Raw genomic sequence first — 18402 nt, forward strand, 5'->3', positions numbered from 1 at the left:
TTACCACATGAATAAAAAGCAGATGTGAGAGTCAGTGGTCTATTAAGTCAGACAGTAAGAAGATCTGGTACAAATGACAAACAACGCCACTCTTACAAAGTTCTTGTCTCTGAAGTTGTTTTGTTTAATTTCCTCAGTTTTAATTTTCAACATGAAAAATACTGACAGATACAATCCACAAAGAAAAGTTCTTTGAAATCTTTAACAGAATTTACAAGTGTGAAGTGTAAAGGGGTCGCGAGACCAAAAAGTCTGAGAACCGCTGATCTAGAGAAACACATTTTACATGAGGAAGCACGTCCAAGGACGCTCCTGAACCACTGCATACAGTAGGAAAATGCAGAATGAACGTACCTGACCCCTAACAGAATGGTTAATTGAACTGGGGCATAGTCATACTGTGGAAAATTACTCCACGCCTAAAAAGAATGAGGCAGATCTACATGCACCAACACGAAAAGATCTCCAGGACACACTGCAGATAAATGCACAAATTGCAAGCTAGTAATACACGGCATAATATTTTGTTAAAAATTTAATAATAATAAAATACAAGTAAAATCCTGTTTTTCCATAGGAACCCAGAGCTGCCTAAAACACTAACAGTCATGGTAGTTACCTCTGAGAAAGAGACCAAGGGTAGGTGTGTCCAAAAAAGGGCAGGGTTTTACTTTTCTTACTGCCTGAACTTGAACACAGACACACACACACACAGAGACTTACAAATTAGAATTTTGTATGGAGGAAGCTCCCTCCACCATCATACCAGCGGCAGGTAGTAGGACAGACTGGGGCTGGTTGGAGCAGGCCACAGCCTGTCTCACTGGCCATAACCTGTCCCATCCGTGGAGGCACTGGGACAACAGACAGCCTATTCATCCTTCCTCCTGGAATATTCACCGCTTTCCAAACCAATTTTGAAGTTGTAATTCTTCTCAGAACCCATTCATAATCAATTACAACTTCCTGTAATCACAAAGACAGTAGTCATAGCAGTGATCAAAATACAGAAGGTTAAGTAGCCTTAATAACACCCCGAAATGTAGCAATGTATGGGTTCTCGTAACTATCAAAAAGAAATGTGTCCAGGGGTTGTGATAACCTGACAAGTTCCCCATAGGATCCTGTAAGGGACCTGTTGGTAATGATCGTCTTCCTATAATTCAGTAGCATTCTAAATATTCACTGTATTGTAAGGAATTTAACTGCAACAACCTGAGCGAGGCAAGTGGGATACTTCAACTACGAGCTATGCCTTGGACTCCTTGCTCATGGTTCCAGTATTCCCTGATTTTATTTATTTAATTTACCCAGGTATCTCCTTATATCTAGAAACAAGCCAGGATGAAAGCAGTAACAGGATGGTGTGGTATTTTATGAGGATTAATAGACCACTGGAACAATACAAACCGCCCTAAAACAGGCTAAGTCACATAAGAGTTGATAATTAAAAAACCACCGTAGATCCATGGGTAAGTAACAGATACCTCAGTAAAGAACAATAGAGACATTATCAGCTAAAGCCTTGACTTATACCATCAAAAGACCAAAGCAGACTAAAGAGGTAAATGTTAAAATCATTGAAGATAATTAGAAGAAAACTAAATGGATGTTTAACTGTCCTCAGGAGGAGCTACACTGGTCTAATGAAAACGGAATTGAAGAAATAAAAAAATGAAAAGATGGGACCGTTTTGACAACTTAAAATAATATCTGCTCATCAAAACTAACCACAGCCACAATTCAAAGATAACTGACAACTGGAAAGGAATGTATCTGCCATAAAGGACAGTCCCCAAGTATGTGAAACTATGTTAGCTCTTAGTTAATAAAATCCACTGAGAAACCAACAACCCCTTTGAAAGACAAGCAAAAGACATGAATTCAGAGAATTAGGCAAAAGGTAAAAGTACATATGGAAAAACGTTCAACGCCGTAACCGAATAAATGTGACCTGAAATGATGGCGGACCTTTATCCATCTACTAAACTATCAACGACAGTCACCACCTGCCGTGGACAGAAGGGAGATGGGCTCTCTCCCTGCTGGTGGAAGTGGTGGGGACGATCCTTCTGGAGGGTGGCCTGCCACACCAGAGTCCTGAAAATGTGCACACAGGCCTCATAATTAGACTTACACGATTTGCTGAAATACTGAAATCTTCATAGGGAAGAGGGTTCTGTTCAGGTGTATTCCCTGCAGTGCTATTTATATCAGCGAAAACACTGTGAAAGGGCTACACTTTGATACTCAGATTCAATGTTCAATTTTGTAGACAACAAAAAGCAAGTTTAAGAATATGGTAAGGTTGGGGCGGGGGATGCCTGGGTGGCTCGGTCTGTTGGGCGTCTGTCTTTGACTCAGTCATGATCCCAGGGTCCTGGGATCAAGCACCACATCGGGCTCCCTGCCCACCAGCGAAATAAATCTTAAAAAAAAAAAAAAAAAAGAATATGGTAAGATGGCTCTGATTTAGTGTTTGATTTTTGTAAGAAGTAGAAGCTGTCAGCTATGTATATATAAAAATCCTCAGGGAGAAATACACCAAGCTGTAACAGTGGCTATCTCTAGTGGTGAGATTACTGCTGTTTTGTCTTCTGTATCTTCCATGTTTTCGACACTAAGCCCTGTCTTTATCATCAGATTAAAAAAACACACAAATTCAGAGAAAAAGGAGCACAAGCTTTAGAGAAGATGAATAAATTCATGAGAATGAAAACCCCTTTCCCCAACATACACCTGTACCCCACGGAGAACCAGGCTGGCCTCAGTACTCTACAGGCTCGGTCTAGGTCCCTCCCCCCAAACCCCCATCCTGCCACGCCACCTCCATCCCCACACTGCCTGCCTTGCTCTGCTAGGGCGCACTGGGTGTGACACTCCCAAACTGCCTCCCCCTTTCCACTCTGGACCAACTCACTGCCTGAGTTAAGCGTTTGAGCAAAAAGCAATCAAAGGAAGCAATTGGCAGAAGAAGAGGGGCTTATGTGATTTTTTAAGAGGATATTGCTAATCCAAACTTGGAATCTGCAAACGTTCCAAGATGTACTTTCATTTTTTGCTAGTGGTGGAAATTCCATCTATTAGGAAAGAACAGACTTTCTCCCAGTTTCATTTTCCTTTCTTCTTTTTTTCTTGGGGCATGGGTGGGGAGACACAGGAAAGGGGGTAATCATCAAACAGGGCTCTTCTACTTACTAGGTCTCTTCAAGTCAGGGGACAGGGTGCGCTGAAACCCAAGACAGAAAGAACGCCTTCCCGTCAACTCACAGGGGGGTTCCTTTTTTTTCCACCTCCTCGCCAACTTGTTATTTTTTTGTTTCTCTGATTTTAGCCATTGTGGCAGGTACAAGGTAATGCTTCATCGTGGTTTTTATTTGCCCTTCCCCAATGCTGAGTGGTGCTGAGCATGTTTTCATGTGTCTGTTGGCCACATGGATGTCTTCTTTGAAGAAATGTCGGTTCATGTCTTCTGCCCATTTTTAATCAGACTGTTCTTTTTGAGGGGTGTTGAGTTGTATAAATTCTTCATGTATTTTGGATACTAACCTCTTAAAAGATATATCATTTGCAAATATCTTCTCCCATTCAGCACGTTGCCTTTTTGTTTTGTTGATAGTTTGTTGTCTATGCAAAAGCTTCTTATTTTGATGTAATCCCAATAGTTTATTCTTGCTTTTATTTCCCTTGCCTTAGGAGACATACCTAGAAAAATGATGCTATGGCTGATGTCAAAGAAATCACTGCCTATGTTCTGTTCAAGGATTTTTATTATTTCAGGTCTCCCATTTAGGTCTTTAATCCATTTTGAGCTTATTTTTGTGGATGGTGTTAGAAATTGGTTCAGTTTCACTCTTTTGCACATAGCTGTCCAGTTTTCCCAGCACCATTTATTGAAGACCCTTTTTCCCCATTGTAAAACTGACACAGTCGCTATGGGAAACAGTAAGGAGAGTCCTCCAAAAACTAAAAATAAAAGCGTCATATGATCTAATAATTCCACTACTGGATATCTGTCCAAAGAAAACAAAAACACTAATTTAAAAAGATATACGTACCCCTACGTTTACTGCAGCATCATTTACAATAGTTAAGTTATGGAAGCAACCCGTGTGTTCACCAATAGATGAATGGATAAAGATGCGCGCGCACATACACACACACACACACACACACACGAATATTATGTAGCCATAAGAAAGGAAGAGCTCTTACCCCTTATGACAAAATAGATGGACCTGGCGGGTATTATGCTAAGTGAAATAAGTCGGACCAAGAAAGACAAATGCCCTATGACTTCACTCAGATTTGAAATCTAAAAAACAAAGGAATAAACAAAAAGCAGAACACACCTATAAATACAGAAAACAAACTGGTGCCAGAGGGAAGGGGGTTGGGGGAAGTGGCAAAATGGGTGAAGGGGAATGGGAGACAGGGTTCCAGTTATGGAATGAATAAGTCACGGGAAGAGAAGGTACAACACAGGGAATACAGTCAATGATACTGTAATTGCAAATCACTATGTTGTACACCTGAAACTAACATAATACTGTATGTCAACTCTACTCAAATAAAAAAATTTAAAAAAAAGAAAAAGAAAACAGACCAAATGCTGCTTGGGTAAGTTCTAGTTATTTTATTTTCTTTATCTTTTTAAAGATTTTATTTATTTATTTGACAGAGAGAAAGAGAGCATGTGCACAAGCAAGGGGAACAGCAGGCAGAGGGAGAGGGAGAAGCAGGCTCCCCGCTGGACAGAGAGCCCCATGTGGCGCTCGATCCTAGGACCCTTGGATCACGACCTGAGGTGAAGGCAGACGCTTAACCCACTGAGACTCCCAGAGCCCCAAGTTCTAGTTATTTTAAAAACTGGTCTCATCATTACTAAATGTTTGCTTATCTTCTCAATTCATATTCCTTGCTCTATTATTGTTATTCTAATCAGTTCCGATGACACTATAGAGAGTTTCCAAATATTTTTGACAATTTTTTTAAAAGATTTTATTTATTTATTTGACATGGAGAGAGAGATCACAAGTAGGCGGAGAGGCAGGCAGAGAGAGAGAGGAGGAAGCAGGCCTCCCACTGAGCAGAGAGCCCAACGCAGGGCTCGATCCTAGGACCCTGGGATCATGACCTGAGCCGAAAGCAGAGGCTTTAACCCACTGAGCCACCCAGGTGCCCCCGATTTTTAACAATTTTTTAAAGACTAACTCTTTGAAGATCCATAAAATTCCATCTTGCAGACAATATAATAATTGACACTCAGGACCAGTCCTACCACATGGCTGATCATCCGCTCATTCACACACTGTTGAATGTCAACTATGTATCAAGTTTTAGGTTGGAAACTATGGACAGAGCAGTCAACCAGCCAGAGGACAGATGGTTCCGCCCTCAATGAACTTACAGTGTGGTGGGGAGACAGTAACTGCAACTTATGGTTAAGAGCTTAGAAGGAACCCTACAGTGTGTTATGAGACTACTTGAGTCCAATAAATGTTGCAATTTTTTTTCTGGGAAGAGGCTCATCCTTAAAACTGAAAGCACATCCCAGTGCCTCTCCTGATCTTCTGACAGAGTAACACCAAGAGGGAGTTAGTGTGGTGGAGGCATACAAGGTGGCATTTTTTTTTTTTTTTTGTACTTACTTCCAATAATAACTCAGGAATCTGAAACTATCCTGGAAAATTATTTCATCCTGGAAGCTGATACTGGTCTCTTCTTCCCTTTCAATGTTGAGAGGAGGGAAGTATTTACAAAGACTTATGTACAAAAAAGGCTTGTGTGTAACAGCAGAAAGCTGGAAAGAACCTAAATGGGCCTCACTGGGAGAGTGCTTCGATGAACTATGGCGAGAACATTCTACACTCTTTAAGAACATGGATGGAGCCAGAGAAGGACAAATACCCTACGATCTCATTCATATGTGGAGTTTAAGAAACAAAGATACAAGGAGACAAACAAAGAAGACACTCTTAAATACAGAGGACAACCTGGTGGCTGCCAGAGGTGGGGTGGGTGAGGGGACAGGGGAAGGGGTAAGTAACGGATGCAAGTGCTGAATCCTTACAGTGTTCACCTGAGACTAACACGCCACTGCAAGTTAATCACACTTCAGTTAGAAAAACAACCAGTAATGCCCATGTCCTAACATGGAAGGCTCTCCAAAACACCCCAAGTGGGAAAAAGCAAACCATTAGGTTTGACTCAGTTTGTTTTCTAAAAGAACATGTACACACGGCATACTAACGAGCGAAAGGGAACGTTAAAGCTGTACCAAGCATCCACAGTGGTTACCTCTGGCACAGGACGAAGGAGGCTCAGGCATCATTTATCACAAGAACGTATTTAGGTACTATCTATACAATAAAAATACCAGGGTAAAAACGAAAAAAAAAAAAAAAACCTCACAAAAATTAACCCAGAAAAACCGTACCCTTCAGTAGCCTCTCCTGAGTGCAGGAAACACAAGGGGACTGTAAGCTGAGAGGACTCCGAAGCTGCTGGAATTGTCACCTGTCCTTTGGCTTGGGGGGAGGGGAGGGAGGGAGAGGGAGACTGGCTAACCCCTACCCTGTAAAACTAACTGTGGAGCCAAGAACTGAGGGTGCTTGCCAGGGGGGTGGGGGGCTGCAGGGAGCAAAGGCTCCCAGGGCAAGACGAAACACCCTTTCCCAGGGGTCTGCCAGCTGTGCCACTGCTCGTTCCGTCCAGCCACAATGGCTCCGGGCAAGAAGCATCCTGGCAGAAGACAGGGGCTCTCCTCTCCCAGGAACTCCTGACATGCCAGGTCCGGGCAGCGGACAAGCAAAGCCGTCCCTCAAAAGGAAACCATCAGCATCAGGCCCTAAACAGTCCTGAGCCAAGGTCACGGCAGACCCTGCCAAAGACTCCGAGAACATGAATCCCACTCATGTTGAAAGGCAGCACACTTAGCGCATCTGTTTCTTCAATAGTTTGGATAAATCCGCTTAAAGTCTTGGAGCTTAAAGGCCATGCAGTCTACTCATGCTGGTATTCTCCTTTGTTTGTTTGTATTTTAAGTAGGCTTCACTCCCAGCGTGGAGCCCAATGCGGGGTTCAAACTCACAACCGTGAGATTGAGAGCCGAGCTTTACCGACTGAGCCAGCCAGGCGCCCCTATTTATGCTTGTTTTCTAAACAGAGTTGCCCTCCACCTATCTCCTCACCTCTCCCTGGGGGCAGGTATATTTGAGGGTCCTTCCGTGGCACAGAACTTTGTCCCCCTCCCACACTGGCAACACACATGTGTTCTCTGAGCCACAGGGAATGACGGTCACTGCCCTACATAGTAGAGCCCTTCAGCACTACAAACACAGCTCCCTCCTCATCACAAAAACTGCAAAAGGGAATCTGAGGTACTTGAAATGTAACCTACCCTTGTAAGTCAAGTGGGGCAGCTTGGCTCCCTTCCATGATGACTGGTATCCAAGAATGCTATTATTGGGAGGAGATGTCAGGAAGGAATCCATGACTGGACATGACTTGTGTTCTTAAATGACACGGGTAGCCCAGCGACTGGGAAGTGTCCCTCTCCATACCAGGAACCCCTGCCTCTAGCTGGTGAATTCCAGGCACTGGGTGGGACCTGGCAACCTTAGCATCTGGACCTGGCTTCCCGTCTTCCATGCTTCCCCTTGCCCGAAACGCCCCTGCTCCCTCTGAGCCCAGCCACAGTCCAGGGGACAACTCCAGAGAGTCCTTAATGAGCTCCAGCATTTCCTTTGCTCTATTTTTATTGAGCACTTGTTGTGGACAAGACATGAGGGAAGGCGAGGGGTGAGCAAAAGGGAGGGCTGGTAAAACAGAGCATCAGTTCCCCCTTCTCTGGCTCCCATCCCAGTCTTGCCAGTCCAGTCATGAGGACACCAAAACTGCTGGTGTGTACCAGCTAATGCAAAATTCGCTTGTTTTTTTCTCCATACCCAGCTTGCCCACTGGGGAGCTGGGGCCGGAGTGTTTGAGGAGAGCCGAGCAGAAGTATCAGGCCGCACCAGACCAGACCATATTTTAATTCTTACATCATTTCAACGGTCAGGAGCTATTGCTCCAAAAGCCTTCCAAACGCTCCCAGCAACAACTCAGGGCTTAGAAAAGTCCCCTTAGTGACTCCTTCCAGAATGTTTCTGCTTGTAATTCTCCCCATCGCAGGGCAGTCAGGATCAACAAGCAGTCCCAGACCCAGGCTGCTGCTGCAAAGGCTACCAGAGTCGCTTTGAACTTGACTGCAGGCACCACACCCTCTCTGGTCTTCTGCACCTCATCATTTCTACGATGACCCACAACCTGCCGGCAGACAGCAAGGCAGAGCCCCTTTTGCTCCCCACCCCCGCAGCAATCCTCCCCGTGCTGGCAGCCCCACACCAGCGCCCACCACGCCAGGCCATATCTGCTGCTGCAGGGGAGTGCGGGGGGCAAAATCTCTGTGGCATGGGCTCTGCCTACAGCCCCCATCCCCCCATGCCAGCACCCAGGAGGGCCTAGATAACAGTCCTTCACTGCCCCACCTGTGAGTTTCTGTGGCCTGGGCAGGGTCTGTCCCTCTTTTCTGAGAGAAGCCCAGTGGGCTGAACTAGTGAGAAAATGGGCCCAAGACCAAGGAGAAGCCTTTAATATAAACCCCAGTCGGTTTTATCGTGAGGTCTCTCTCCAATCTTCCACACTCTGCTTCTGTTCATGTGTACTTTTTTAATTCCAAAAAGTCTGTGCAAATTTTCAGATTTGGTAGAACTCTTTCTTTAAAAGAAAATGTTTCCTTAAAGTAAAAATTGTCACCCATTTATGACTTGGATCCTATTTTATAGACTACTAGTTCATGGAAAGTTTAGTTTTCAGAAACTGGAAAACAAAAAGTTATTTTAGGCTTAAGAGGATATCATATCACAATCAACACATTTTGATGTATACCAGGATATCAATGTCAGAGGAAGAGAGGAAAACTGGTATCTGTAGCCACTAAAGGTGATTTTCACATTTTGTATACACACGCCCACAGTGGCGGGAAAGCAGTGAGATTTACTGCACCCTCTTCCCTAGCAGCACCTCTGGACTGACCTGACTCCCCCTTTTTCCTTTCCCAAGTGACCATGCCTGCTCCTAAAGCCCCACAGCCACATGGCATCCCATGCCCTGCTGCTTTGGCATGCACTGCACCATATATCTGGAACCCATCTTCAGAGTTCCCTTCGAACTCTTCCCCTGCTCGTGACTGTTACCCTGAGTCAGAAGCCACCCCTACCTCTGCCTTCCACGGCACCCAGCTGCACACCTCTGACACCGCCCAGATGCCATGAGTCCTGCTAGAGGAGGTTATGACCATCTTTTCTGCTCAACCATCTTCCAAGGGGTAGGTTCTCTGTCCTATAAGGGTCTGACGACCACTGCCAAGAACAGCCATCGTGCACACCAGGCTCAACAAACGTCGATGATGCCAAAACCTACCACCTCTCGTTCACTCGACAAGCCTTACAGAAGGGCTTCCACGTGCCGGACAAGACTCCAGCTTCTAGGGAGCAACAGAATACGGAGTAACTCATAAGCAAGGGAGCCACGTAAACACGTTACAATGCAACGTGCAAAGTGCAACCTGGGAAGAATATTCAAGGCACCAGCAAGATGGGGAGGACTTCTCATGAGGGAGAAGGAAGCCAGGTTTTAAGTGTGCAGGCCTGTCTCACACGTGCTCGGGGCCAGCGCTCCTGACTGAAGTGGTGGGGGTCAGCTCCATTGAATCACTCCCCTCTCTCTTTGTTGTTACTGTTCTCCTTAATCACGCTGCTTGTTCTTGCTTTCACCCAAGAGCTGACACTGCACAAAGTTCAATGCCGCCTGACATGACTCCATGCATGAATTTATGTACCTCTCTTCTCCTCCCTACTCTCTCTCTTTCTGACACTATCTAATAAGCACTCCACCTAAGAGGTGTTCCCCAGTGCAGCTGGGATTCCCCGTGCCTGCCCTCCCTGTGGAAGCCCATGAGAATAAGGGGAGTCTGCTCCACAGCATCACCCAAGTCCCCGCCAGCCCTCAGCGGCTGGGCGCTCAGAGCCTGACACTGTCTTGTCACTGAACCACGTGCTGCTGGACATCACCGGTCAGCACGTCTGTCCTAGCCCCCAGACGGGGGGTAAACTCTTGCAGGGCGGGAAGAAGACCATGCCTGGACCTCCTCTCGTGTCCCACTGAACACACAGCAGTGTTCTGCACCTAGTACAAGCTCAGATTGCTGCTGGATAAACCGACTCCCAATCCCAACTGAACACCCCTCTGGCAGCCCATCAACTTGAACGTGTCGAGAGGGCTTCTGCCTCCGGAATGCCCCTACTATGCAGGTGGACATTAAGCTTGAACACAGAAGGTAACCAACTCCCTCCTCCTGGCATCAGAGGCCCAGGACCACCGCCTCTCCATGATGGGGACCGTGCCTCATTTGCTCTTGGGCCTTCAGTGCCTAGCCCAGGCTCCAGCCCACAGCTGGTCTTCAAAGAACATTTGCAGAAGGAGAGACTATCTCCAGGACCCCAGCTACTTGGTGGTTTTCCTTTCTACCAGAAGTCCCGACTCCTTGCCAGCTGGAAGGCGGAAGGAGAAACTGCATGACTCTGCCTGCCCAAAGACCAAAAAAAACCCCCGACCACTTGTTTTCCACAAGGAATTTGGCAATTTCCTGCCAAGTCGAACAATTTAGTGCTGTAGATCACAAAATCAAGCTCACCATAAGCCGTTTCTAACCAACTCCTTCTGCAACTTCAGAAGTCCCATCAAAATACCACCATTCTCAGGGCACTTGGGTGGCTCAGGCCTCAGGCTCTTGATTTCAGCTCGGGTGGTGATCTCAGGGTCATGAGATGGAGCCCTGCGTCAGGTTCCGCACTCAGCAGGGAGTCCGCTGGAGAGTCTCTCTTCTTCTCCCTCTGCTTCTCCCCTCTGCAGGCACCACCATTTTCCAGTCACTCAGGTCTGCAGCCTTTCCAACAACTCTGGTCAATATCTACCCTTCTTGACCTATTAAAAACTAGGTACCCAAGGGCCGCTTATTGTTCCTTGATCTCTTAGAAATCATCCTCTCCCATCCTTCCTTTTCAAATCTTGGCCCCCACATATGCATAAGACCTCATTTAGTGCCCCATCATCTGGCATCTGGCCTCCCTAGTTCCACTTCCCTCCTTGACCCTAGACCCTATATGTTACCATCAGGTTTATTAAGCCCTGCTTTCAACAGGTCCATCCTCTGCTCAAACAATAACTTCGCACTCTGAAAATCATCAAGTCTGTACTCCTCTGTTCTAACAAACTGGACCCATATTCATGCTCCTATCCCAAGAACAGTGACTAACTCTCCTGCCTCAGCAGGGACGGTCACCGTCTCTCTCCTTCCAGGAACATGTAACATTCTGTGAAATCTCGAAATCTTGGCGACCTTTGCTTATCCAAATCCCACCTGTGCTCCAGGGCTCAGGACCAGCACAACTTCTCATAGAAGCTTTCCCCAAGGTCCACTGCCACCCACCTCTCTTCTCTCGTATTGAACAGGCTATAGCTGTCCCATTGACTCAAAAGCATCCTCTCCTGTGTTGTAAGTCAGAACAGCTGATGAGAAAGACCGGTCTTATTAGCCACCTGATCCTGCCCCAAACACTTTCGCACCTCGGAAGTGTTATGAGTAAACGATAGTCTACATGATGGGGACTTGTTCATCCCACATTCGTCACAATGCCGTCCGGGTGGAGGATTCTGGTATTATCCCTCTAATACCTGCCAGGTGCTGTCATTTCCCAGCACTCATGACCCCGCAGAGCTGAAGTCTCAACCAGTATCAACTCAAAGTGAGATAATGAAGGGAGAACACACATTTCATGGAGTACTTTCCTTCACATCCTCCATTCAGCCACTCAGGAACTTCTCTGCTCCAAATTTTGAGGTAATTACACAAATGCAGGGGTGAGAGGGAAGGGAATAGGAGACCGCTGTTTTCGACAAATCTGACGGCAAGGGCGCTGGTCCTAAGAGACGGACATGAACGCTAAGCCACATTCAGGATCAGTGGAGAAGCAGGCAGAAGAACTGAGCAGCAGGGATGCAATCAGGATCCACAGGGTTATAAAATGAACCACGTGGGCAAAGAGTACACATAAAGCTGGGGCTCCCTTTCTTCCCAACGTTCACGCCCATCGCAGCCTGAGAGGGCTTCCAGGGGCGCGCAATAAAATCTCTTCCCACCAGACCTGGGCTCCTCGGATAACGCCCGCTCGCGCAGGCCGGCCCCACCCCGCCCCTCCGGCACCGGCCTTACCGATCGAGATTTCCTGCGCGAAGGCCAGCGAGATGAGCAGCAAGGGCAGACCCACAGCGATGCACGTGACCATCTTATCCACGGCCAGCTCCAGCCGCAGCCCCTTGAACTTGGGCTCCGAGGGCTCCTTCAGCAAGAAGTCGGAGAACACATACTCGGTGGCCAGGTGGGCGATAGCCATGGCTGCGGCGCGCCGGGGTCAGCCCGACAGGCCCTGGAAGCAGGCCCGGGTACCGCGCCTTCGCCGTCACCTGCCGCGGCCGCGGCTTTCGCTTTCCCTTTCCCGGCTCCCCGGTTGCTCACACATCCCCTCTCCGCCCCCCCAGCCTTTGTGTGTCGGGGCTCCTGGCTCCCAGCGAGCCACAGCACCGCCGCCGCGACTCCCGCCGTGCGCCCGGGCGCAGGAGCTCTCGCGCTCGCTCGTCCGCCGCCGGCCCGCCCCCGCGCGCTCGCCCAGTACGGGTTCCCGGCTGCGCGCGCCGCTCGCCGCCTCGCCGGCGTCCGGAGGCGCGAGAGGCAGCCGCTCGCGCCACCCCTCCGCCCCGCCCCCAGGGTCCGAAGCCGCCCCGCAAGCCGCCCCCCTGCCCGCCGACCCTCCGCTCTCTCCGCCGCGCTCTTCCGGGACCCTGGGCGAGCCGGCGAGCCCGGGCGCGTGGAGTTGCCGGAAACCGCGGTGACGCGGGCGGGGTGGGCGCCGCCCCGTGCGGGGTCCCCGGGATCCGCCTCCGCAGAGGCATCTTCGCACTGAGCACTACCTCCGAATTGCTCGCGCCCTCCTTGGCCTCAGCCTCCCCCGTTCCTAGCCCAGGATTTTTGGAAATCATTTCTGAAAGCGGCTTTTCACACTGTGGACAGGACGGTCCCCCTTGACGCCCCGCTAACAACTCTACACGGTGGAACCAGCTAAAAAGGAGCTGTAAACGCTTCAAAGGGCAATGGCCGCCATAAAAGCCAGTCCAAGGGTGTAGAAGAGGGGACTCTGGACCCTTCCGGGAAGCTTGTGCGAGTGGAGGCGCGAGGTCTGTGGGGAGCCCTCCGTGCGCCAGAGTCTCACACTTCTATGATCGCTGCCCCGGTCTGCGCTTTTCCTCCGGCGCTGGTGGGCCGAGCCTTGATGCGGGAGCCGGCCCCCGGCTGTCCGCGGGTGGGTGGGATTAGAGGCTGCAAACCGCTGCTTCTGAACCCCTTACAGGAAGTGGAGAAACAGGAGGAGATGCTCTAGCCCACATCTTTGCAGCTGACGGGACCTTTAAACAGGAGGCTGCTTGAGCTGGGCTGCCTACTCTGCCCTTTGTAGCTGGGCGGGCCCAGGCTAATCTCCCCGTCTGCCGTCTGCCCTCCAGTCTCTCAGGCGTATCTCCATCTTGACCTGTCCTCTGAACGCACATCCAGCAGTTTACACAGCTCTGCACTGGGATGGTTCACAGGACTTTGGACTCACAATGGCCGGGACTGCAGTCATCTTCCCCTCCAGGGGAACCCCTGTCTTCCCTATCTATCTGGCTGAATGCACTACCATCCACCCATCCACCCTAGCCAGAAGCCTCCAGCGCTATCTTTACCGCTTCCATGTCTCCCAGCTGCCACAACCAATTTCCAAATTCGCTTGCTCCTCTCTCCTAATATACAAAATCTGATGGTTGATGAGATTACATTATTAATACAGTAATAATATTAATGAAAATCTAGTTTATTCGTATCTCCTTAATGTTTACCTTGTATCCTTTTTTGTTGTTGTTGTTCTAAGATCTCATCTAAGGATGCCACACTGTGTTTAGTTGTCACATCTCCTTAGTCCCTCTTAGCTGTGACAGTTAGAGTTATTTTTGATGACATTGCTTTTTTGTTGTTGTTGTTAGTTGTAAAGTGCATTTAGGGATTGAATAATACATGCTCCTCCCCGCCCCGACCCCTGCTCCAGTGTCATTAGAAGGAAGCCAAAGCAGCTGTGGACCTCACTGCAGGCATCCCAGAATCTGTTTTGTTTGTTTTAGACCCTTGACATTTGAATATGAGAATTTTGCAACCAAAATAGTCAAAGTCAGACTAGTCCAGCCCACTACACCATCTGTTCTGCTTATACATTCAATCAAGTAATATTTGCTGAACAACGATTATGTATCTGCACTGTGTTCTGGGCTGGGGCAGTGAGCAAAAAAAAGGGGTCTTTGCTTCCATGAAGCCTACATTGCAGTCAAAGAGGCAGAAGAAAATCAAGCTGACAGAAAGATAAAATGGTCATGTCTTGTGATAAGTGCTACAAAGGAAAACAGTGACTCTGGGAAATAACAGAGGAAAGTCTGAGAAGCTGAAAGATGGCCAGGAAAGGTAGGAAGGGGGATGAGAGTGCTGGAGAGGAAGAGTACTCTGGGCACAGAAAGCAGCATGTGCAAAGGTCCTGAGGCAGAAAGGAACTAGGCAGAAAGGACACAAGAACTGATCAAAGCTAGAGCAGGGAAGAGTTGGAGATCAAGTTGGAGAGGTGTGCATGGGCCAAATCAGGCTGGGTCCCATACCAAGGTAAACAAATTGGATATAATTAAAAGTGAAATGGATGAAATAACATATGGAGAAGGCTGTAAAAAAATGACCACAAACTTGATGGCTCCCATGTGTTCTCTAACAGTTCTGGAGCTCTTAAATCCAAAATCATGTTCACTGGAATACAAGACGCTGGCAGGACCAAGCTCCCTCTGAAGGCTCTGGAGGAGAATCTGTTCCCTTGCCTTTCCCAGGTTTTACAGCAGCATTCCTTGGTTTGTGGCCCCTTCCTCCAACTCCAAAGCCATGGCACAGTGTCCTTCTTCAGTTGTCACATGGCCTTCTTCCGTAGACAAACCTCCCTCTGCGTCTATTAGAAGGGTGCTGTGACTTTTATTTATGGACAACCTGAGTAGTCTGTCTCAGGATCCTTCACTTCACTGCATAATCCTTTTTGCCATATAAAATAACACAGGTTCAGAGATGAGGACACAAAATCTTTGGGGACATTATTAAGCCTACCCCTGAGGGCAAAAGAGAGAAGAGGGCCCAGTGGCAAGCCCTGAGGCATGCCAACACTTAAGTTAGATGGGAGAGAAGGAACTAGCAAGAGACTGAGAAGGAAGAGCCAAAGGAAGAAGGAAGGCTGGCAAGAGGGTCATGGTGATGAGCCAGGGGACTATGGGGCATTTCGAAAGAAGGAGCCATCAGTTGTTATGGACAGGTTGAGTGAGATCAAGGTGAGGAAGCCATTAGAAATGGCTTCATGGTTGTTGATTTTGACAACAGCAGACTGGGAGGTGGGAGCAAGGCACACTGAGTTGGAAGTCACTGGAATGGGTTGAGGAATTCATGAGGTGAGGTGGTACAGGCAAAAAGTTCTGCTATGAAGAGAACAGAGAAACTGGGTTAGAGATGGATATGAAATTAAAGAGAGCAGCCCTCTGTCTTTTAATAGTGGGTGCTGCCGATGACTTCATGTAGTAGAGAAAGCTGAACACTAAGGGAATGAAGTTCTTGAGAGAGCAAGAAGGTGTAAGTCCAGAGCTAAGGAAGAGACCCGCCCTGGTAGGAGCAGGGATACTTCTTCAGTGTAACAGGAGATGTATCTAATTGTAATTGATTTTCTCAAGGACTGAGGCAGAAGAAGAAGTATGGTACATTTGAGGAAACAATGTTTGAGGATAGTCAAATTCTTTGGGAGACATATTGTTATTCTGTTTCATTTCCCTTAGCGGTATAACAAGGATAATTGCTGAATATCTAAAAGACTATTCTCCTTTAACCAACCCTGCTCTATGTCTAGTGATTAGGTAATAGTATATATAAAAAAAAAAAAGCAAGTAGCCATCTCATAATCTGTGAAACTTTATTAAAAAGAGAAATGGTGTGTAATCAAACTACTTTATGGTTTCATTTTCATTAAAAAAATAGACTAAGAGAAAAGGGAAAAAAAACTAAATAATTTGTTATCTAGGTGAGTTATAAATAAGGCATTTAACATAATTATCACTATGAAATTATACAGCCTACACATGTATGAAAACCGTAGAACACTTACTACAAAATCACATTGTCAGTGGTTAGCAGGCTGGAATTCAGAATCCTTTGGGTACACTGTTGGATATGACGTTCAAGCCAACTAAGAACAGAACTATTAGCATCCGCATCCTGTTTCATGTAAGACTATAACTTCTATCAAATTACCCATTTTCCCTCACCAAGATGAAGATGAGAAAGTAGGAAAGGTCCCTCCACCAGAGTATTTTTTTAGGTTCTACTTGTTCATCTGGACAACCAAATGATCTGCTAAGGCAGATGTACTGATATCACTCATCTGGCATTGACATTGGCATCGCAGGGCATCTGGCCCTGAGTTAAGGGCAATTTCTCAGTCTAGTAATAAGCAAAGTTGCTTTTATCAATCTTAATCTAACGTTTAGGCATGTATACAGAGAGTGTGGATCACCTTGTAATGGGTTGAGTTTAATTGTCTGGTAATTTATTTTTGCATTTGAGTCTTGAAAACTGTAATGCATGTCTTCAAAACCAATTTAATGATTTAAAACCTTACAACTGGGACTCTCTTTTTTTTAGCCTTTTCTTTTCTGTTTTTTGGGTTTTTTTTTTTTCTCCTCCCCCAAAGGGCTGTCTTTAAGAGGCATGGAATCAAGAATTTTGTGAGAGTTCTTCTCCCCACCAGTCAGCTGCACTGATGACTTCCTCCTGGTGTTGCTCACATGATGAGACTGTTTTTATTTCCTAGAAGATGCAGACTTTGAAAGATCTGCTAGGTGAATAAAAAATCAGACTCAAGTCTCAAGTCCAGATTCGCCTTCTGTAAAGCTTCCCTCCCACGCAGGAGCTCCCACGTAACTTTTAGGAAGTCTCTGCTTCACAGTGGGAGATCCTATGCTTCTCTTGTAGAACTTCCGGCCCTCCACATTCTAAAATACAATACAAATTCTCTGGATGATTTTTTGGAGGGCAAAAAACCTGTTGCCATGGAAACTTTGTAAAAACATATAACGTGGCGTGAGTTGTAAACATCAAAGTATCTCTGCAGGTTTGCATAAAAACAGCAGCAATTTTTTTTAAAAAATGCTGATAACTTTGCCTTCTGTAGCAAACAGAGCACAGGCTATTTATATTAAAGTGGAAAAGGCCAGGAGACCTGGCTAAGGCCTCCAAAAGCTTCATTTGGTCAAATTCTATCAGCAGATAGTGGTTTAGACATTTTCATGAACTCCTCAAGAAGTTATTTTCCCTGAAATGACTAAGGGAAACATCTTATGTAACATTATATAGTGTTGAAAAATCAGTGCCATTCCACTTAGGTGCCCGAAGCAGTATAACTCCCAAAGTCGTCTATCTAGAAACTTGGATGGTTAGCTGAGGAAGCACCGTCTAATCTAAGAATTTAAAAAAAAAAAAAAAAAAGGAAAATAGAGATATCTTTCAGAAGGTTGTCCCACTTCAGCAAACTCTTTCAGAGAACAGACTTGTGTTTTCTCAGTCACACCTGTTCTTCTTTCTGTATTTTATACCTGAGGATTATTCACAGCCCATTAAAAAAATAAATAAGTAAAAGCAAATTGCTATGATTGTGTTCTGGAGGATCAAAGCCTGATCCAAGATATAATGTAAACCTGTCTTGATGAACGATGCCTTGTCCAGTTTCCCTGCTGAGGACGACCAGCTGGTTCACAGAGCATCCGTGGGGAGTGCGCAGGACTGGACTTCCCGGTATGCGACCTGCTTCCTTGCCGACCGCAGTCTGAGGGAGAGAATCACTGTGGAGATCAGAAGGAGGAGTCCAATGATGAAGAGGATGACCAAGGCTACTTTGGCTCCCCTAGGACCCAGATTCTTGCCAAAGAAATAGAGCTGCTCCTTGCCAGGTTCTCCTGTGAAAAGAAAAGTGAGGTGTCAGTCCTCTGCCCTTCTCTAGGAAGTGAATGCTGACCATTTGCATGAGGGATTCAGGGAGGGTATCATTACCATTGGGGGGCACTGTGGCTGGGTGGGATTTTCCTCCAGATGGAGATTTCGTGGAGTAAGGGATCCTGTTGTCTGGACAAAGATGACAAAATTGATTGTTTTAT

The 18402-nt window shown here is 46.8% G+C and overlaps 2 protein-coding genes across 3 annotated transcripts in view; both read right to left on the minus strand.

Annotated features, from left to right (window-relative positions):
- Window positions 1–12744, minus strand: part of PANX1 (pannexin 1) — a 52738-nt gene extending 39994 nt beyond the window's left edge. For both annotated transcript variants that reach the window (XR_007121028.1, XM_047692342.1), the window contains exon 1: window positions 12317–12744. Coding sequence is in view for 1 of the 2 variants with exons in the window: in XM_047692342.1 (XP_047548298.1) it covers window positions 12317–12497 (181 nt within the window). In the remaining variant the exon portion in view is untranslated. The remainder of the gene's footprint in view (window positions 1–12316) is intronic.
- A 3510-nt stretch (window positions 12745–16254) lies between these two features.
- Window positions 16255–18402, minus strand: part of HEPHL1 (hephaestin like 1) — a 97092-nt gene continuing 94944 nt past the window's right edge. Inside the window, exons 19-20 of the mRNA XM_047694006.1 lie at window positions 18299–18370; window positions 16255–18204 (exon numbers count right to left, since the gene is read on the minus strand). Coding sequence (XP_047549962.1) covers window positions 18002–18204; window positions 18299–18370 — 275 coding nt within the window. The 3' untranslated portion in view covers window positions 16255–18001. The remainder of the gene's footprint in view (window positions 18205–18298; window positions 18371–18402) is intronic.

This window comes from Lutra lutra, chromosome 10, assembly GCF_902655055.1.
Source record: "Lutra lutra chromosome 10, mLutLut1.2, whole genome shotgun sequence".
In the NCBI taxonomy this organism is placed as follows: domain Eukaryota; kingdom Metazoa; phylum Chordata; class Mammalia; order Carnivora; family Mustelidae; genus Lutra; species Lutra lutra.